Source organism: Micrasema longulum, unplaced genomic scaffold (genome assembly GCF_059751315.1).
Source record: "Micrasema longulum isolate JH-2025_06_02 unplaced genomic scaffold, ASM5975131v1 h1tg000279l, whole genome shotgun sequence".
Taxonomy (NCBI): Eukaryota; Metazoa; Arthropoda; class Insecta; order Trichoptera; family Brachycentridae; genus Micrasema; species Micrasema longulum.
In genome coordinates this window covers 701,351-721,803 of record NW_028277483.1, presented here as the reverse complement: position 1 = coordinate 721,803, position 20,453 = coordinate 701,351, and the positions used below count along the sequence as shown (strand labels likewise).

Genomic DNA, 20,453 nt, shown 5'->3' with positions numbered 1-20,453 from the left:
AAAGGTGATATCTTCAAGCTTTATTAATTTGTGTACTTCGTAGAGCCAGTGTAGTATTGTGATTTAAAAACCAAATTTTAAAAAATGAAGGGTCTCTTCGCTATTTCTTGTCTTTTCCTAATCAGCCAGCAGTGCTCTGCAACATATTATGAAGAATTGATTGCACCAAAGTCTAGAGGTATTGTCTTTTACACTGTGGAAACCAAATCAGTTTTATATATTCTTCTTTTAATCACTATTTTCCTTATAAGCTCCTCATGTTTCATAAAACACCGCATTAATTCCATACGTTTATAGTGTATTTTAATCAATTAATTTTAATGTGATACGTTCAGTCAAGGGACTATGAAATATTTCATTTGAAAATAATATACACCTTTTGAAAAAATAGGTCTTATTTAGTCGTTCCGTAAAAAATCAAAAACTCTGCACATTAAAAAAAATTCGAAAACATCCACCCTCAAAACTTATTGATTTTTTTATTTTGGCCCAAGTATAATGCCACAATAAGCAAAGGTACCGGGAAACGTTATAGATTTTTTTGTGTGGCATTTAGTTTTCAAAACCCGATGCCGACAGTTTTCATATATTTACCGTGTTTATTTATTTCTGAACCACAACAGACCAGGACGCCCAATAAAAGTAGTAAAAAGGAGTGAGAAAAATCAATGAGATACCTCACTGTTGCAGGAAATAGAGCAATTAATAGTAATGCGAAGTTTCTCGAAAACGTTAACTACTTTACAAGTTCCTATGAATCAACCAATCAATGACATTGTTTTTATAGATTTTCGGTTTCCAAGTACCCATTTTTATCGATGTTTAGTGTATTTTTACGCTACGAGGCTCTGCTTTTTAAAGAGAACACAGCTTATCGACGACAACTTGTGACGTCATGGGCGGAGGAATTCCAAAATTTTAAAACTTTAAAAAATCATAGCGATAATAATACGATGCACAAAAATTTAAAAAGTTAGTTTGAGAGTCAAACAAAAAACCTTTATTAAAATGTTATTTAAAGGCTTAAATAAAGGTTTCAGCTCTTTAACTTCACAAACACCAACGGATGAAAGAATTGAAGGAATATAGACGTTCAAATATGGACAGAATGGTGAATGTTACACAACGTGTAAAGAGGCCACTTAAACCAGCCAATGACAGGCCATAAGCCCTGTAGATGCCTAGACTTCTATATTACCTTCTCTTAAATGGTCTTCATCTCTGTTGTAATGTGTTAATGTTAACAGCTCCCCAGGGAGTTGAATCCAGTCCTTGTCTACAAAAATTTGTACAAACTCAAAATATTGTTAAAAAATATAAAGATTAATTTGTTTGATAAAAATTCAAGAAGAAATTCTACAGAGGTTGTTTTACTCACTATCAAATGAAATGTTATGTAAAAAAATAATGTGTCATTTAAAATCCTACAATCCTGCCTAGTAGATGAGACAAATAAATTTATGGAAATGTAGCTGTTTTAGATTTAATACTAAATTAAATGAATATCTTATATTGATTATTTAAATGTAAATCGGTAACCTCAATAACGTTTGTTAAAATTTCAGCTGGAATTTGTCAACCGTTCGAAGTACACAGCAGATGCAACAACTACCCCTGTAGACCAACTTGCTTAGAACCAAGAGGTCCCGAGGGTTGCAACCCTTCTCCAGACTGCTACCCTGGCTGCGTATGCAGACGTGGATATATCTGGATTAGCAGCGACTACAAATTATGCGTCCCGAAATCCAGATGTTTCATGTATATCGAGGAATCTTTAAGTGACGAGGCTAACGATATTGCCTCATATGAATCAGTTGATGTTGTGCCAGTCAAAAGTGCGTCAGTATATAATGTGCCAGTCAAAAATGAACTAGTGAAAAGTGTGCCAAACTTGACTGAACCGTCACCTGAAGTCGTAGTTTTGACTAAACCTAACCCTATTGAAAAACGCCAGTATCCAGATGGTCCAAGTTATGGATATATGGACTAAATTGATTAATTAAATATATACTAATTTAAATGCGTTTTTTTGTTTTATTTCTGACGAGCTGAACCCGGCAATGCTTTGCTGTTGCTAGATTAGAGTTTTGACTAAATAGATTAAAAGAACACAATCGAAAATCTGATATCAATTATTGTATTTCGTCCAAATTAGATATGTACGTATACATGATTATTTTTGTGTTACGGTTTAGATAAATTGTGAGGACAGAGAATTTCGATAAATAGGTGTTTGCACATTGTTTTCCTGTCACTGCCTTGCAGATGCCTCCCCGATACTGTGCGAAAAAGATAACTGCATATCAAACCTTTTGTTAGAATAGACGAAATTCACGTTTCGCTGTGCCGTTTTCCGCACCTCAAAACTGAACCGATTTTGTTGTTTTGAGAGCGAATGGACAACGAAAGAACGGCTAAAAATATTTACAATGCGAATGTTTCTGGATGCAGAAACAGAGGAATACCGTGAAAGACATGGCATGACCAAATCCAACAAATACTTGAAGATGGACATGGTAAAAGTCGGAATAATCGGCGCGCGTGCATGAGAATATCTATGAATAGAGAAGAAACGAGATCTGAATGCAAAGATATAGTGACGTGGCGTTCTATCCTCTCTGCCTACCCTTATGGAGAAACGACGTGATAGTTTGTTGTTGTTGTTGTTATTGTAAAAAAAAAACATTTCTTTAGTGCCATAATACAGAGAAAAAATACGTGAATACGTTTGTATTAAAAAAAGTCAGACCGCGTTTCCTCTTAAGATAAAACATTATTAAGTATACTTATAAAAATTTAATGTAAAAATCGTTCGGATAAACGGAAAAAAGATGTTGTAACTTTTTATTGGTAAGTAGGTACTTGTTTATGATTGAATTATAAATCTAAAAGTAATAAGATTGAATTTAAATAGGTACCCAAGTACGTGTTTATGATTGAATTCCAAAACATAAAGTAATTAACTATTTTCAAATAAATATTTTTTTAGCAAATGTCAAACTCTGCTCAGGGATGCACTTGAGTCAGGAATGCGATTTTCAAAAATGTATAGAATATCCATTGATATTATTTTAGTATAACCAAAAATCCAGTAAAAAGAAACAAATGGATAGAAATTATAAAGAATTCAATGAAAAAATCTGATTCTGATCTATAAAAAACGAATGTCGTCTTTAAACATACAAAAACAAACTTTTTTCATACACAAAAAAATAATCTCTATCCATTTTTTTGTATCCGCATTCTCGGCAAATGATGGATGGATAAAAAAAACATTAACGCTCGTAACTTTTTTGTACTCAATAAATTGAAGATTTTATGAGCTATAAACCTTCTCGTGACAAAGATGTACATTTATCTGAAAACCGCACGTAAATCATTCCGGTTGTTATCAAGTCCATCGCGGACAACCATTCGAACATTGCCTTTTATATATATAAATTGCAGTTTTAGATCCAAAAACCTACTGTATGATAAAGAGGTATAAATTGTGCGTTCATGCTCAAAACATTTTTTTTTGTAATAAATCAAGTTACTTTTATAAATTTCTACTTCGAATGAAATAAAAAAAAAACAATAATAGTGAACTAAAGTTTACATTAAAAGCAACTTTACACTGCTTTCATTGCTTGCTTTCCCTGGGTGTTTAGCAATCTGTGAGAGGGTTTAAGTCGAATATTATCATTCTTTTTCAGGACTATATATATTTTTTTTTTGCACCACAACAGGTCAGGAGGCCCGATTGCAGTGGTGAATTTCATAAATTCCATCACAGAACACCCAGGCTTGAGAAAAATCACCTTTGATTTTCGTGTTCTCACCGGGAATCGAACGCGCATTACACCACGAGGCCGGCATTATTTAGAAAATTTAAAACAGGATTTTAAAAAAAACATTGTTTAGAAAATCAATAACTACTTTAATATAGAGATGCCACGAATACCACAATTTGGCCGAATAATGAATATCGAATATTCGGCTAAAGATGTGTGCATTTTGCGCGTGACGGGTTACGACCTGTCTCATTGCAGTACGCGCGAGGGTGACGGGGCGGGCGAATTTGTTTCATTTGCGAGTAGATCACGTCGAGACACTCGATATTCATTCATTATTACATCATAATGTGTTACATATAGATCTTGTTACATATAGTCATTATTTGTTCATTTGTTACTGTTATTCATGTTACATATAGTCATAATTTATTCATTATACATCATGGCACCAGTAAAAAAAAATACGTTTTTTTATGAATATTATGAGATTCATTGTGAAAACAATGAGCTGGCTAAATAATGTGTAGTCGTTTGCTGTGTAACAACGAGATCTAGCTAGTATTTTTTATGAGGAAAAGCGCAAGGTGTAATTATGTAATACGCTTTTTAAAAATGAATTGAATTTAATATTATTTTAGTATTACCTGAAATCCAGTAAAAATAAATAAATCGGTAAAAATTAGGAGAAATTTAAGGAAAGAATCTGATTGAGATCCACAAAAAACGAAGGTTGTTTGAAAACATTAAAAAACAAACTTTTTTTACACAAAAAAAAACAACATCTTTCCATTTTTTTGTAAATGCATTCTCCTCGAATGCAACTCTGGTAGATCGATGAATAAAACATTTTTGCTCCTTACTTATTTTTTACATATAAGATTGAAGATTTCAATATCTACGAACACGCATAGCGCAAAGATCTATAAGTCTCTGAAAACCGCACGTAAACCGATTAAGCCGTTTAGAAGGAGTTCAGTGACATCACACGTACAGAAGAATTATATATATATATAAAGATACACCCAGAGGTATTTTACATTGATTTAATATATTATACTTATGGTGTCTAAAAATATATTTATAAAATACATGTAAAATAAAACATATTCATACTTAAATCCACACAAATATATATATATATATATATAAATTTTCTTCTATATATATATATATACATATATATATATATATATATATATATATATATAAATATAAAAAAAACAACATTATATTATTAGTACAGCTCACATACTTAACTACTGTGCAGTCATAGGTCAAGTAACATGCTACTGTCAGCTTCCGGTGGCCCAACATCATTCAATGAAATAATCTAATTAGGATCCATAAAAAAAACAAACGTTGTTTGTAAACATTCAAAAACAATCTTTTTTATACACGAATAAATAACATCCATCCATTTTTTGTATCCGCATTCTCGGCGAATGCAACCCTGGTAATGGATAAAAAAAACATTAACGCTCGTAACTTATTTTGTACTGAATAAATTGAAGATTTTATGATCTATAAACCTTTTCGTGACAAAGATGTACATTTATCTGAAAACCGCACGTAAATCGGTCCCGTAGTTATTCAGTCCATCAAGGACAACCATTTGAACATTGCCTTTTATGTACATACGAAGAATAGAAAATAGATAAATAGATAGATAGATAAAGATAAAATACTACATGAAAGTAGACATGTAGTTACATCATTTGAAAAATCAGCAAAGAACAGCTTTCGGCAAAAAAAATGAAGCATACAGTAGGTATTATTTAAGTGTAGGTAAGTAAATTACAAAAAATCAAAGTAATTTACAGCATTCGAATAATGCAATTGTAAATTTTGAATCCATTTTCAAAAAGTCGTAGATAACCTACTATTGGGAAATGGGAATCAAGCTGTGGTACAGAGTGCGAACCTCGGAGCTCTGATTTGAGAGTCCGCAACACTAGCCGCGGAACCACAACCCAATTTTAAGTATACAGGATGTTCATTAAACCCTATCACATCCATAACCATGATGATCAGTATGAGTAAGAAGACATATTGGCACATCAACATATTTTTATAGAACGAATATTTTTTTTTAAAGTATAATATTTAAAAAAAGCAAATGGTTGCTTACTTTCGCAGGGGAGAAACGAGGAGGGGGTAGGGGGAGTCTGATACTGCGCCGCGCTTCCCTCACTTCTCCCCTGCAGAAGTAAGCAACCATTTGTTCTTTCAAATATTTTATTTAAAAAAAAATTCTTCGTTCTAAATATTTTTTTAATTATGCTTATATGTCTTCTTGCCTATACTGAACATCGTAGTTTCGGATGTGACAGGGTTTAAAGAACACCCTGTATGTCTATAAAGTGAAATGATTGCAAATATTTGTTGGAATAAATTAGCTTTTATGGTGTTGGAAAGAATCAAAATACACATTTATTTTTTTAAAACGATATCCAAAATTTGCCTTCCGAAAAAAACAGTTACGCATTTTGTCGGACCAATTTTAGATCAGTTTTTCCAACAAATCCGGCGTTATTTCCAAAATGGTAAATGTTTTATTGGTATTTAATGCTTCAAGAGCTTCCATAGGCATTAACCAAATCGTAGCCACATGGGAAATAATCTTTAAGTGTCAAATCACAGGTTCACGGAAGCCAATTGGTCAGACCATTTTTTGAATCAATGTTTTTGCTAAATTTTTCGCTTCGTAAATTTTCTTTATAAAAAGCGTTAGCTAGTTAAACACTGATTATTAAACTTTTTTTTTTCAGTTTGCAAGCGTTGTTTGAGTGAAAGGCGTTCATTTATATATTGTTACAGAGCACCAACATATTTATTTTTTTTATTTTTATTTATTTATTTATTTAAACGCCTTGTAGGCTTTTACATGTTTTACATATATTTATATTTAAAGAACAGACATATATTTTACACAAAAGTAGCAAAAAATTGAAAATGAAGTAATAAGAAAAAGAAAAAGAAAAAGAAAATATATTAAAATTAATATTACATATAGTAAATACATACATATATTCCAGTAGAGAGAAAAGAAGTCCATTTTTTCCCATCGATTATATTAAAAGAATTTTAAAGTTAGAAGAATGTAGAAAAATAATAATTAAGAATACAGATATAAGTTAATAAAAGGTATACAATATATAACAACAAAGTATTATTTTAGTATTTAAATTTAGAGAAAATAAATTGATACACTGCCTTTTAAAATTCAAAAGTGTTGTATTAAATATATCTATATCATTTGCGCATTCGTTTGCAAACACATGAATTCTCTTTAAAGGCGAGTGTGCACTGTAGTTAGTTGTAGATACATTTATATAGATGAGTTTATTATTACTATATAAAAAAATGTTTTCATTAGTTTGACATTAGACAGTAGGCCTAATCTTATGTTTTATCACGATAAAAAAAACATCCCGTATTTGACAATTATAAGGTACGATACGTCAGTTAAACAAGTTTGCTGTAACATGTTAAATATCTGACACTAGTCAGATTATTGCAAAACACTGCCAAAAATATACAATCCCTTTAACTGCTGACAGAATCAAATGGTGGTTTTCTGTGAGTTTTAAAAAAAATAAATGTTAAATGGTTACCAGCCGATTTTGGCCAGTAAAATGCATTAGAATCCGTTACCTTCGGCGCCGCTGCCGTATTTGACATGACAGTTGATTTATATATTCCCTTCCACAAAATGGTCTTCATTTCTGCTGTAATCTATTAAAACTTTTGTTGTTTAGTTCATTCAAATAGATGAGTTAAAACTATTCAAATCAATGTTTCTGTTTAGTCTTATGGATAAATATACTGAGCAATTTATTTTATTTTATTTAAAACTCAGTTTATTGCCATAAATAAATAAATAAGCAAAATTGAAAATTTTTAAAATTATCCATCGTTATCTGCTGCTTTCTTGCTCTCATTCAATTTTACACCTCTTCTTGTGATAAAACTTTGTTGAAAATCGTCAAGTATTTGTATTTGATGTATCTTTTAATCCAGTGAATAGCAATGCGCACCGTTTGCGTTTGACAGAAAGAGCTTAGATTAAAAGTTTTTTCATAGACAAATGACAAAAAAATGTAGAAGCTGAGACTTTGATTTGAATTTCTATGAAAATGCTTCCGGTGACCGTCTATCAACAAAAATGGTTTATAGAACACGAAACCGTCGGCTACCGTAAGGAACGGTCAAAAGTACGTAACACTTACGGAAGTTTGATCGATGTTTATAAAATCGGCCTTAATTATTTATTTATTTATTATTTATTAATTTACATATGGCATTTCTGCCATTTACATATATGTGGTATAAAGAGTGCTTAAAAATTTTTAAAAAAAAGAGGATGAAACATTAATATACTCGTACTGTACACATTATAAATTACTTGAAATACATATATATTTTAAAGAAATCATACAATAACAAAATACAATAATCAATCAAATTATAACTATTCCAACCCAATCTCCTGAAGTGGATTTGCTCTTTTTGATAAAAACATGTTGGTCACTTTATTTTTTAAGTTAGGCAGAAATAAACTAAATATATCAAAATATGATGCATATTCATTTCCGGTATTCTGTAATCTAAAAATAGGTGAGTTATGTTGAGCTACCGTTCGAGAATTTTGACAATAAAAAATTGTAGATGTTCTGCTTAACCTAGGTGGTACATAGAATGAAGTCAATTTCAGTAGATCAGGGGTATCAAACATTGGTTTTATTATTTTATATAAAGTCGTAAGATCGGTCAATGTTCTTTGTTCTCGCAATTTAGTTAATTTAAGAGAGTCTAAAATTTTGTTATAATTTAATTGATTACTAGAAAAACCTATCTTAAAATTAATACATCTAGGAAACTTATTCTGAATTCTATCTATAGAATCTGAGAAAGTGATTTGATAAGATGACCATATTGGAGAATTATAATCTAGTTGGCTTCTAACTAGAGATGTGTAGATTTCCGTTGAATAAAATGGAAAGGAAAAAATATTGAGAAACATTCCTTATAAATATATACTCAAAAAGCACTAGATTTTTTTAAATATTTATGCTAATACGAATACTGTGGTGTAATAGCTGGAGCCTTATGCGGGAAAGAAGTGTCATTTTATTACCCACTCGACAATAGTCGATTGGACATCTTGATTGCTTTGTCATAATGCAATTCTTAAAAACCCTCCTACAATTTAATTACAAAGACCAATTAGAAAGTTGCAACACTAACAAATTCGTATTTATCTATGGCTCTCCTGCCACACGTAAACATTTATTGTTTCTTGTCAGACTTCTTCCGTTGAATATTTTGTGTATGGAATATTATGAAAAGATTAAGAAAATGTTTTGTTAATTATAATTTGCAAAGGCCAGAACACAAAGGACACAACACACATCTACATGGTATTAGAAATATTTAATATTTATTTAATGGATTTTAAAAACATATTGCATACTAAATACTTTTAATACGCATTTTGACATTGACAAGCGATAAAATAATTTTGATATCATGTTTCTAGTGAAATTTCATTTGATAATGGATTAAAAATAAGTACAGTTATATTTTTTTCACATTTGGTGATACGTCATCATCATGACATTGATCAGTGCTGTAAATTTTAAGTAAATACAACAAAAATACCTACTCGTCATTCAAACATGAATGCCGAGCGTTTTACAAGAAAGAAGTTTGACAGCTGAAGTTACGATGTCGCATTCGATTGTCAATGTCGAGTGCTTTGGGGCACTCGAGATAAAGTCGATTGGTTTTCGATCGAATGCACTCGTATGGGTGGTTCAAGAATGCTGTCACTCGTCAAATTACGAAAGTCGCATACGATTCTTAAGACAAATGAGTCCAGCATAAGGCCCCTGATGGTTCAGTGATTCTGTTGTAGGTGATTTTGCATGAACCCTTAACAACAAATCCAGTGGTTCTTTCCAAAATTGAAAATGTTTTTTTCTCTGCAATCTAGTGTTAACCTTAGTGTTGTGATGAAATGTACGTTTTAATTGTACACATATAGTTAAAAAATGTTTATAATTAGTATTATATAGTTTAATGATAATTAGATGTAAGTTGACATTAGAATATTCATATTGACAAACAAACGGAAATCCCGGGTTCAATTAACCGTAAGATCACAATAAATACAAATGTTCATGTGATATAATTAAAAGCAAGTACGTAAAGCTTAAATTTGAAATTAATATCTTATTATCAGTGTTTTCACCATAAATTGTATTGTTAAATTTTTTAGGTAAGGTTATTCCTCAAATATATAAACACCGTTTAAATAAATAAAATAAAAATAAAACGGAAACAGCAAAAGAAATACACACAACAAAATACATTATAAAAATCCAAATACACAATTGCTTACCTCGCAATAAAACACAGGCTTTTGAACTAAATGAGAGATTAACCTTTTAAAGGTTATAAAAGTTGATACAGTGAAACGAAATTTATTGCTCGTAGTAAAATAATAACAATGAATTTATTGTATGAAAAATATTGTTTGAGTTTTTATAAACACATAGGAAATGGATGTAATAAATTCTACTGACTTCTCTCTAGTTTCAAAAAAGATATTACACAAATTTATCGTTTAGTTTTATTTACAAATTAACAGAGATGGAGAACATTTTGGAGAAGGGAATATGGAAGTCTAGGTATTTACAGGGCTTCTGACCTGTCGTTGGCTGGTTTAAGTGGCCACTTTACACGCTGTGTAACATTCACTATTTTGCCTATGTTTGAACATTTAAATTTCTAAAATTCTTCCATCTGTTGATTTTAGAGAAGTTAAAGAGCTGAAACCTTTATTGTTGTGAAGAAATTCATTCGATCGAATTATTTCAAAACAACTTTTAAATTGTTTTTATGCGTTGCCTAGTAGGTATTTAAAATCATTCGTAAAAAAATCATAGAGATATACTGTAAAATAATTCCTTTTTCATAATTGATAAAAATGACAATATCGTTTATGCTTGTTACTGAAAAATAAATTAAAACAACGTTTTTAATCACTTATTTGTTATATTTTCTACATACCAGTTTCAAAGAAAACAAGCTTCTTCGTCAAGGTTTACGTAACTAATGAAATCTTTTAGAGATCGTATCTATTTTCCCTCTTAAGAACAAGACAAAAAGACTTGACTTATTAGATCCATATGTATCAATGTGATATTTAGTTATCACTGTAAAAATAAAATAGGATAGAATTCATGAGTTAAGTATACCTTGATAAAGAAGCTTGTTCAGCTTTAAAACCGGTCGGTAGAAAAAAAAAAATGTTAAAAACAAAGATTATTATTATTAAAACTAGTGTGACCGAAATATTTTATAAATGAACATATTCTATTATTGAAAAATATTAATTAATATGTATTCAATATCATCATTCCCTTATTCCCGCCTTATGGTCCATGCGGCAATGCGTTAGTACATTCTTCAATCGTAGCATATTAGCGACCATTTGTAATACACATGACCGACTTACGTTTCAGATGCACTATGAAAATTGTCCCTTTTTCTGGGTTACTCGCTATATTTCCGGGACCCCAGGCATCGTACATCGGCAAATATAACAATCAGTAGGTACACCAGGAGCAATGGGGTAATATTCACTAGGTTTTCTTGTAAAGATTTTAATCTAGGAGTAGCCATCTTCCACAGTCGAAAACACCCTTTCGAGATTCTGTTCCATTTTACAGGCATTTTTTTCTCAATTCCACCCCAACATACGGATGTTTTGATGGATTGATTAATGTAACTATACACAATTCCATTGTTCCAACATTATTTATGAAGCTGAAACTTCAGCAAATATTAACTCATTATGCATGTGAACGTGCTATTTATCTTAGCTTCATTGCAAGGAAAATTTTGGTATAAAAAGGTGAATTCTCTTAAACCATGTAAGTAGATCATTTTGGTAACCAAGTGTGTGCTTGTGGTTTTGAGGACAAAACAAACAAAATGAAAGTTTTTTTCGCTATTTTTGGTCTCCTGCTAATTAGCTACCAATGCTTGGCAGCGGAGGAAAGACTAATTGCACCCAGATGTCCAGGTAAACAAACAAACCAATTTGCCGTAGGCAGGGAAGATCACGTCTCTACACCACTCCGTCTTTATTCTTCTTCTTCTTCATCTCAGCCTGGGTCATATGACCTGTTTGCTATCCTGGAATGATGACATCTACCTATCTTTCATCTTTTTGGTGGTCTTCATGGTAGTTTTCTGCTGCAGGGGTTTTCAGACTGAAAGGTTTTCGCAAGCCTCGTATCTTCCACACGGTCCACATGGTCTCTCTAAAAGAGCCTTCTGCTTCTTCCCCACCTCACTATTTCTCCAACCCCACAGACAGACTTTAATTGTTTCATTTCTGATCCGATATCTAAGGGTTCTATCTGCGATGCGCCAACAGGACAAAACTCTTTTCAGAGTTCCAGAAATGAGAACCTTACGCTCCATCGCAGGCAGAAGTCTTAGAGATCGTATCTGTCGTTGTTATGAAGTGTCATGTGTTTATTCAGATGGTTTGTTCACAACAGTTCAGTTAATTATTTACACTTTGTAGTAATTAAATTGCATAACTGTTGAAATTCTATTGTTTTATTTTTTTATTTTACTTTTTAGCTATTGTGTAGAAGATATAATAATTGCAATCTCTTTTTGTTTGTATTTTTTTTTTTGTATTTTATAAACAACTATGTATTGTTAAAGTCCTCTAGGAGTCTATTGTATTAAAAATGATTCGTTTTAAGAACGAATATTTTCTTAATCAATACATATATGCAATAAGCATTTATTTATTTTATTTTATTTGGGATTTTTACAGCTATTACATTAAAAAAATAAGTAGAAAAATATTAACAATACTAGAGCCAATTAAAAAATCCACTGTTAATCTAATGACACATACATAAGAAAAGAGTTTACTCAATTATATGTGTGTGACGTTTGTATTCATGTATAGGTGAATGTGTGTATGCGTGAATGAATGAGGAGGAGAGGGTACATGTGCGTGTGGGAATGAATGAGGGAGAGGGTGCGTGTGTTTGGGTGCGTAAGTATAAAAAATATATGTTTAAAACTTGTAATTATATGAAAAATGCTACAAGAAAGAGCTTGGTAAAAAGTTTGTAACCTTTTTGTTAAAATTCAAATCAAGAAATGTTATAAATTGTATTTTTTAAAAGTTTGTTAATTTTTTTTATTAATTTGGGGTGAATGTTTGTTTTCAACAACAACTAACGTCATCCCACGAAAAGATGCGAGATGAGATAGATTCAGAATCCCTTATCTCGTTAGGTCACTCATTAACAATCTTTATTATTTTCTGGGACAGATTGTTCTGAGTTGTCTTGATTCTTGTTTTTGGGAGTCTGGAACGTTTTCCTGCCCTCGTAAGATAGCGATGAATCTCGTTATTACGCTGAATATTACTGAGCACGTGTGCAGGAAACGATGTTTTTTTTATACTAACATTTTAAATTACAGGTAATCACATCAGAATTAGGAATAATTTTGGGAAAAATAACTACATCCCCAAGACATACAGCTCATGCAGATCTGGCAGAGGCACGCCGATCCAAAGTCTGCCGCTCCCGAGTATTCCCGTCCGAAGCGTTCCTGTTGTATCATATCCAGCAGCAAGTGTTCCAGTACCAATTAGTACCGCCGCCACAAGTGTGTCCCGCTCCTACCCAGATGGTCCATGTTACGGATATAAGGACTGATTTAAATGAGCTAACTACCTAGCCTATACCATACATATTATATATCGCTTGGTAAAAAAATAAATCATCCAAAGTTTAATTTATTTTCACGTTTTTTCATTATTTCGTATTAGAACTCTTGAGGCCCTAGACAAACCTGACCACCAGAAAAACTTACTTTACAAATCATAATGATGGTAAAACTAAACCAAAGAAATCTTTTTTTTTAATATTTTGCAAAATTATTGAATAATTACAACAAAATTATTATGCTATTGTATTTATTTATTACATAAATCATTTTACAAAGATTTTAAAGACACATTATTTATTTATTCAATAACGCTAAAAGGACTTTTACACATACAAAGGTTATAAACAGTTTACACATAAGAAAATACTGTTAAAATACTAGAAACTCAATTATTTTTACAAAAAATTAAGAATAATTGGTTTGTGAAGTTTGATACAGTTATAGAAAATAGTAAGTGAGTTTTGAGGAATAAATAATTAACTGAATTCGACATAGATATATTAATATGTCTATAATAAACATGATACCTCATCCACCAATTAGGCACATTGAAAACTATATATTTGACCGAAGAAACTTTACATTAAAATTTTAAGGGGGAAAATTATTTTGCGGAATCTATATTCCGCAAAATATATTTTTTAGTATCATACCGAGTATGTCGATCTTTATGACTATTTTTTTTTTGTTTAGCCATCAGATAATAAAAAAAAGTATAAGGCACATATTATAAATATATTTCGTAAGATGTAATTAGAAGCTTCCTTTTTATATTGGTCACATTGATAATTGTAACATAAATATAATACATAATGTAAAATAATTCATGTTACGCAATTAGTAATTTTATCAACGTGTAAATATACATTATTAAAAATAAAAAATTTAAAAATAAATCTACACTTGAATGTCGGTAGCACAGCTGTACATTATAATATTTATTACAAATATAGCTGACCATGTGTACTTTTCTAATGTGCCTACATACAGCATAGCATATATGTTTATAGGCTACGGATTCAAGGCACAACATCGTAACTTGATTTTTTTTTTTAAACTTAATTTTTAAGTTTGTTTTCATTTATTTATTTATTTACTTATTTAATTATTCAATCCAATATTGAATACAGACGCATAGTTTACAAAAAATAATATTTATACAATAGATACATTCAATATCATTTTCTTTTTATTTGTGGATGTAGCTACTCCACTGGCCCACAGGCACGTTCCAGAGTCAGTGTATTATTTATTTTATACATAATAGTACATACTTTCTCATCAATGGCCAAGTCACATAAAAATATTATAGGCTTAAGAAGATTTTTATACATACCTACGTGAATAAAATGAGAAATTACTTACAAGAAATTAAAGACATGTAACAATATGATTAAATTTATGATGATTTTTGTAAGTTTTATTTAAAAATAAGTTTTGAATCGAATTTTTAAAATATTTAGAAATTTAAAAAAAAAGATTGATTTCTAGTCTACGCTACTAGGACTAAAACTGATAAGTGAGTAAGTATTTATTTTTATATTATTTAATAATGTACATGCTTCCACTTTCCACTATGTGGAATCATCTCAAAATCTAATCTATGTCATCATGACTGTTTTAATACTTCGATTGCATGTAAAAAAAAGCTCTGCCGGTGGTTTTTAAAAAAGTTTTTTTGCTTTCAGTCGCGTGTTCTGATAAAAGTTTTGAAATTTATAGTATAAAAATAATTTTATATCACATGATGCTAGCACAGAGACTATGAATATCGAACTATTTACAAAAAAAAAATCCGGAATAGGGAAATTTCACATACAAGTACTGATAAAAATATATGAAATGTATTTAGAACAAATAATTGTATTTTAAAAATCAATTTGGATTTTTTGGAGAAATATTTTCATACATGGCAAAAAATATTTTTTTTTACTTGATAGTATTTCATAGACTTTTATTAATTTAAAAATAAGGTGATATTTCACTATTAAATCAGGAGTCCCTGATATATTATATCACCAAATATAACCAACAGTAGTTATGGTCTTCGCCAGATAAAAATCCATCCGCTGACACGTATTTTACACTGGGGCCACTATGTGAGCGTAGGCATTCTTATCTGGCGGCGACTTTACACCACGAGCAATGAAGTAATCTCCACTCGATTAACTTGTTAAGATTTTAATCTAGGGGTAGCATTTAATCGAAAACACTCGTTCGGGATTGTTTTTTTATTTTACACACATACTTTATTCTGAATTCCGTCCCTTCAGGCAAATGTTTTAATGCAGTGAAAAATTAAATTTAAACACACCTACAGAATTTTATACAATGAATCGCAGTTTTCTTATGAATTACATAATTTCAATCATATTTATAAAGCTGAAACTTCGGCAAATATTAACGCAATATGCACAACAATCTTACACGCGTACAAGAAAAATTTTGGTATAAATAGGTGAACTCTCTACGATCGTGTAAGTAGATTGTTTTGTTAAGCAAGTGTGATTCGTGGTTTTGGAGATTTAATAACAAAATGAAAGTTTTTATTGCTTTTTCTTGTCTTCTGCTGATTAGCCATCAATGTTTGGCTCATGAGGACAGGCTTTTTGCACCAAGATCTGCAGGTAAACAAACAAACCAACTTGTTGTTTGCCCAAAGGGGTAATCGACATAGTGAATAGAAAGCTACACCACTCTGTCTTTGTTAGGTAGTGAAACTTGTTTATTCAGGTGGATTAGAACCATCATATCTCACGATACGATGCAAGATGCCATAGACCCAGCATTCCTTATCTCGTTCAATAAGTCATTAAGCATCTTTATTATTTTGCGCTTAAGGTTGTACTGAGTTGTCGTGATTCTTGTTTTAGGGAGCTTGAAACATTAACCTCACCTCGAAGGATAGCAATAAACTTTGTTATTACGCTTCATATTACTGAACATGTGACAAAGGGCCACAAATTGAAAACCCCAAAATTTCGTTATATTGCAAAAATGAAATTTAAATCAGTAGTATTTTATAATAAGAAAAAGACTCCGTGAATTTTCATTATAAATTAAACAAATCGCAAAACAGTCATATTGGTATTTTGCATTTTGGTGGCTGATTTCAGTGCGAAACAGCCATCGCCGCCACTTTCTAGGTTATAGTTACTACAAAAGTCCATAATTAGATAGACAAAGCTTTAAAACCGCATAAAAAAGCAAACATCTACTCGCGTTAAAAACTTTGATTAGTGCTACTGAAAAAAGTGAAATTTTGATTCGAGGCCCCTTTGAATTTAAGCAGCTGGAAATATTTAATTTTTGAGGGTTGAATAATAACCGTTTAAATTACAGACCAATTCAACAGATTTCGGAATACTTTTTGAAAAAAAATACGGTCAATTGGGATAAGTTTTGTTAGATATGTGGAATAGTTTTTTTTATTAATTTCAGGGAGTACTAGTGTGTTAAACTGGCGGTAAAACATGATTTAGATAATCTTAACATGCAAATGTTTATGTTAAGATAGCTTTACACGTTCGAGAGAGAGCACGCATTTTTTTTTAATTTTTCGCCTATTTCTCTCTGGTTTCCGACAAAATGGCGGCTGAATATGAGTTACGAAGACGTTTATTAATTAATCGAATTATGTCATTAAATTTTATTTTTTTTAAAATACCAAAAATCCCATAATTCAATGTGCAAACATATGAGCACCAGATAACAAATTTTAATATGTTAACTTCTAACCCTTTTTGATGTATTTATTTTTTTCCTCAATTCCACATTCTACGTTATTCAATTGCGGATAACAGAAGTATTTTTACAAATAAATTTATGTGTAGAAGCTGCATCTGCCCACTCATTAAATAATTGGCCCGTAATTTTGGTTTATTAGAAATTATCGTTCGTTGACATGGGCGTTGATTTTAAAATAAATAAATAAGATGTTTACAGCAGTCGTAATTCGAAAAAGGGTTTATTAATTGTACTAAATAAAAATATTGAAAAATTTTCAAAAGATATTTCTATTTTTGAAATATATATATATATTTTTGGGTGGGCTAGAAGATATTTCTATAAGTCGGTCAAAGTGCATAGGTATATTTATTTAATCAAACTTTAAATGAAAAAATCAAATTTTATAAACATGGTGGCTGCAACAGGTTATATGTCTAATTTGGTACCTAAGCTAGGTATTTTATGTACGTTTTTGACGCACCAGAAATCAAACTCCTCCGCAGAGAGCATAGACATAACATACACGCGATATTGACTTCTCTGTTACCGTGATTTTTATCACGCCATATGCTATTCCGCTTATTCAACCAATCAGAAATCAGTATGCTGATTTCGCTAAACTAAACTCCCTCTCTAGCGTCAGTAGCGACAGTAGCTTCCTAGTAGTTTAAGTTAGTAAACATTACTACGACAATTCATGCCCGCCAACCATACGCTGAATATTTTCTTTATTATATTTTATTTTATGCTCATATACTAGCTTGAAAGTTCCTAATTTTTGTATTGTTTTTTACTTATTTTATGCTTTATTGAATTTGTTAATAAATATTGAATAAAGTGTTTTAAGAAATTTATGTATTTGTTAGGTTATATATGTTACTATTGCATTTAAAATACATATACCTACTGAAGCTTAAACTTATGTTTAATACCTCAAAAATTGGGGGTGAATTTAAATCATCACTGTTGATTTACTTTGAAACACATTTAATTTTAGTATTTCTATATTTTATCTTGAAAATTGAACACGGTGAAGCAAAAAAGATCATGATTTTTAAGTAACTATTAAATATATAGCAAAAATATGGAGAAAATGTCGAAATACCGGGTTTCCGATATTTAAAATTTAAAAAAAATACCGGTATTCAAAAAATGGTCTGAAAGTATGTGCTCTACGTCCAATGCCGCTTTAATTTCATGGATTAGTCGAAAATGCTTCTCTCAGCCTTACATAACATACGCATCTTGACATTTGTGAACCTATCGTTTGTAGTTTTACCCCACATTTGCCAGAGAAATTGTATTTTGATAGCATTGTTTTTGACACCACAACAGGCCAAAACGTTCATTTTTGTGGTAAATTACAACACTAAACGGCCAAAAAAATACATGCGCAAAACAAGCGTCTTAGCCATTACATCGTGGGATCCTCCTCTTTTTAAAATAAAAAATGCGCAAGGCATAAACATTTTTGGTTGATGTTTCTAACATTTTTTCTAGCTGGCATTTGTGGAGCTTATGAGGTATACAGCCAATGTAACAACTACCCCTGTAGGCCGACTTGCTTAGAACCAAGAGGTCCTGAGGGTTGCAACCCTTCTCCCAACTGCTACCCAGGCTGTATCTGCCGATCTGGATTCACTTGGATCAGCAGCGTCGACAAAATCTGCATCCCCAAGTCACTGTGCTCCTTGTACGTTGAAAACCCGTTGGGAGTCAGCCCAGGCAAATCCGCACGAGGGGCGCTGATCAAAAGAACTGCGCCAGTTTCATTAAATCCAATCGCAAGTGTGCCAGTTCCAATTGCCGCTCCCGCTCTGAGTATTTCACACTCCTATCCAGATGGCCCATGTTACGGATATAATGACTGATTAGAATAAACCAACGACCTAACATATAATAAAAATACTATTATATATAACGGTTGTTAAAAAATAATAAAAAAAAAACATAATTTCATTTTGTTTTAATATTCATTCTTCTCTAATTTCTCCTCAAAAAATATACGTTTGTCATTATTTCATTCATTCATTTTTCCCTTTCGGCACCTTATGGTGCATAGGGCACAGCATTGGTACACCGATTGCAGCGTATCTTGATCATTTTTGTTACATGAAGGTAAGATGATCAGACTTACGCTTCAGGTGCCAGTCCTGGGACTATGAAATATTCTAGTGTAAAAACACCATTTTAAATAATATTTTATATCAACCATTGCGGGAATCGAACCCGAGACCTCTTGCATGGTAGGCAAATGCACTGACTATTACACCACGAGGCCGACAAAATTATTTACCCTTCGAGAATTCTGGACTTAAAATAATAATAAATAAAACCCATATCAACCATACTGTCGATAACGATTTTACAGGAACATATCCCAGGATCAAAACCATGAAAATACAACTTGATTAGCTTGCATGGTCTTAATTTGTTCATGCTAATATATATATAGATATATATATGTATTTTTTAATATTTTTTGTATCAGAATAGGGCACACACAAACATATAATTATGTGTGCTCTAATAATAACAATGTACATTTATTTCAACAATGTTTTGAGTATGTCCAAACGTTTGCAGACTGGCTGGATTTCCTCCCTCGAATGTTGAAACATAGGCAGAATGGTGAATGTTACACTGTGTTTAAAGTGGCCTCTTAAACGAGCCAATGACAGGTCATTGGCCCTCCAAATGCCTGTGCTTCCATATCCCTTTCTCAAAAATGTGTTCCCCTCTGTTGCAACTAATTAAGATCAAAATAGCTCTCTAGGAAGGAAATCCAGCCAGTCTGCAAACATTTGGTCTTACTCAAAACGTTGTTGCATTAACTAACTGGTAAAAACAGAAGTATAAAGGTTGGAAAATTGTTTTCAGGCGTTGCCTAATAGATAAATTGGTTCAGCCGGATGAATCTCACCCACGTGATAAAGGTTTCACCACTTTTACTTCGCAAAAGTCAACAGATGAAAGAGTTAAGGAAATGTGGATGTTTATGCATGAATATTATAGTGTGTAAAGTGGCAACTTAAACCATTCAACGACAGGTCATAGGCCTTGTAAATACCTGGAATTCCATATTCCCTTCTCAAAAATGTTTTCCCCCTCTATTGCCACAATTTTAAATCTAGGTACATTTATTTTATTTATAAGTTGTTTAACACATAT

The 20,453-nt window shown here is 31.4% G+C and overlaps 3 protein-coding genes across 3 annotated transcripts; all 3 read left to right on the top strand.

The window, feature by feature from the left end:
* Positions 1-25: 25 nt before the first annotated feature.
* On the top strand, positions 26-2,024 carry LOC148282904 (uncharacterized). Its single transcript, XM_088224330.1, has 2 exons — positions 26-178; positions 1,566-2,024. The coding sequence occupies exons 1-2, from the start codon at positions 85-87 to the stop codon at positions 1,988-1,990; spliced, it is 519 nt and encodes a 172-aa protein (XP_088080456.1). The 5' UTR covers positions 26-84; the 3' UTR covers positions 1,991-2,024.
* Positions 2,025-11,718: 9,694 nt separating this feature from the next.
* On the top strand, positions 11,719-13,623 carry LOC148282903 (uncharacterized). The gene is made up of 2 exons (XM_088224319.1): positions 11,719-11,868; positions 13,302-13,623. The coding sequence occupies exons 1-2, from the start codon at positions 11,778-11,780 to the stop codon at positions 13,538-13,540; spliced, it is 330 nt and encodes a 109-aa protein (XP_088080445.1). The 5' UTR covers positions 11,719-11,777; the 3' UTR covers positions 13,541-13,623.
* Positions 13,624-16,020: 2,397 nt separating this feature from the next.
* On the top strand, positions 16,021-19,238 carry LOC148282902 (uncharacterized). Its single transcript, XM_088224318.1, has 2 exons — positions 16,021-16,180; positions 18,783-19,238. The coding sequence occupies exons 1-2, from the start codon at positions 16,090-16,092 to the stop codon at positions 19,151-19,153; spliced, it is 462 nt and encodes a 153-aa protein (XP_088080444.1). The 5' UTR covers positions 16,021-16,089; the 3' UTR covers positions 19,154-19,238.
* Positions 19,239-20,453: the final 1,215 nt, after the last annotated feature.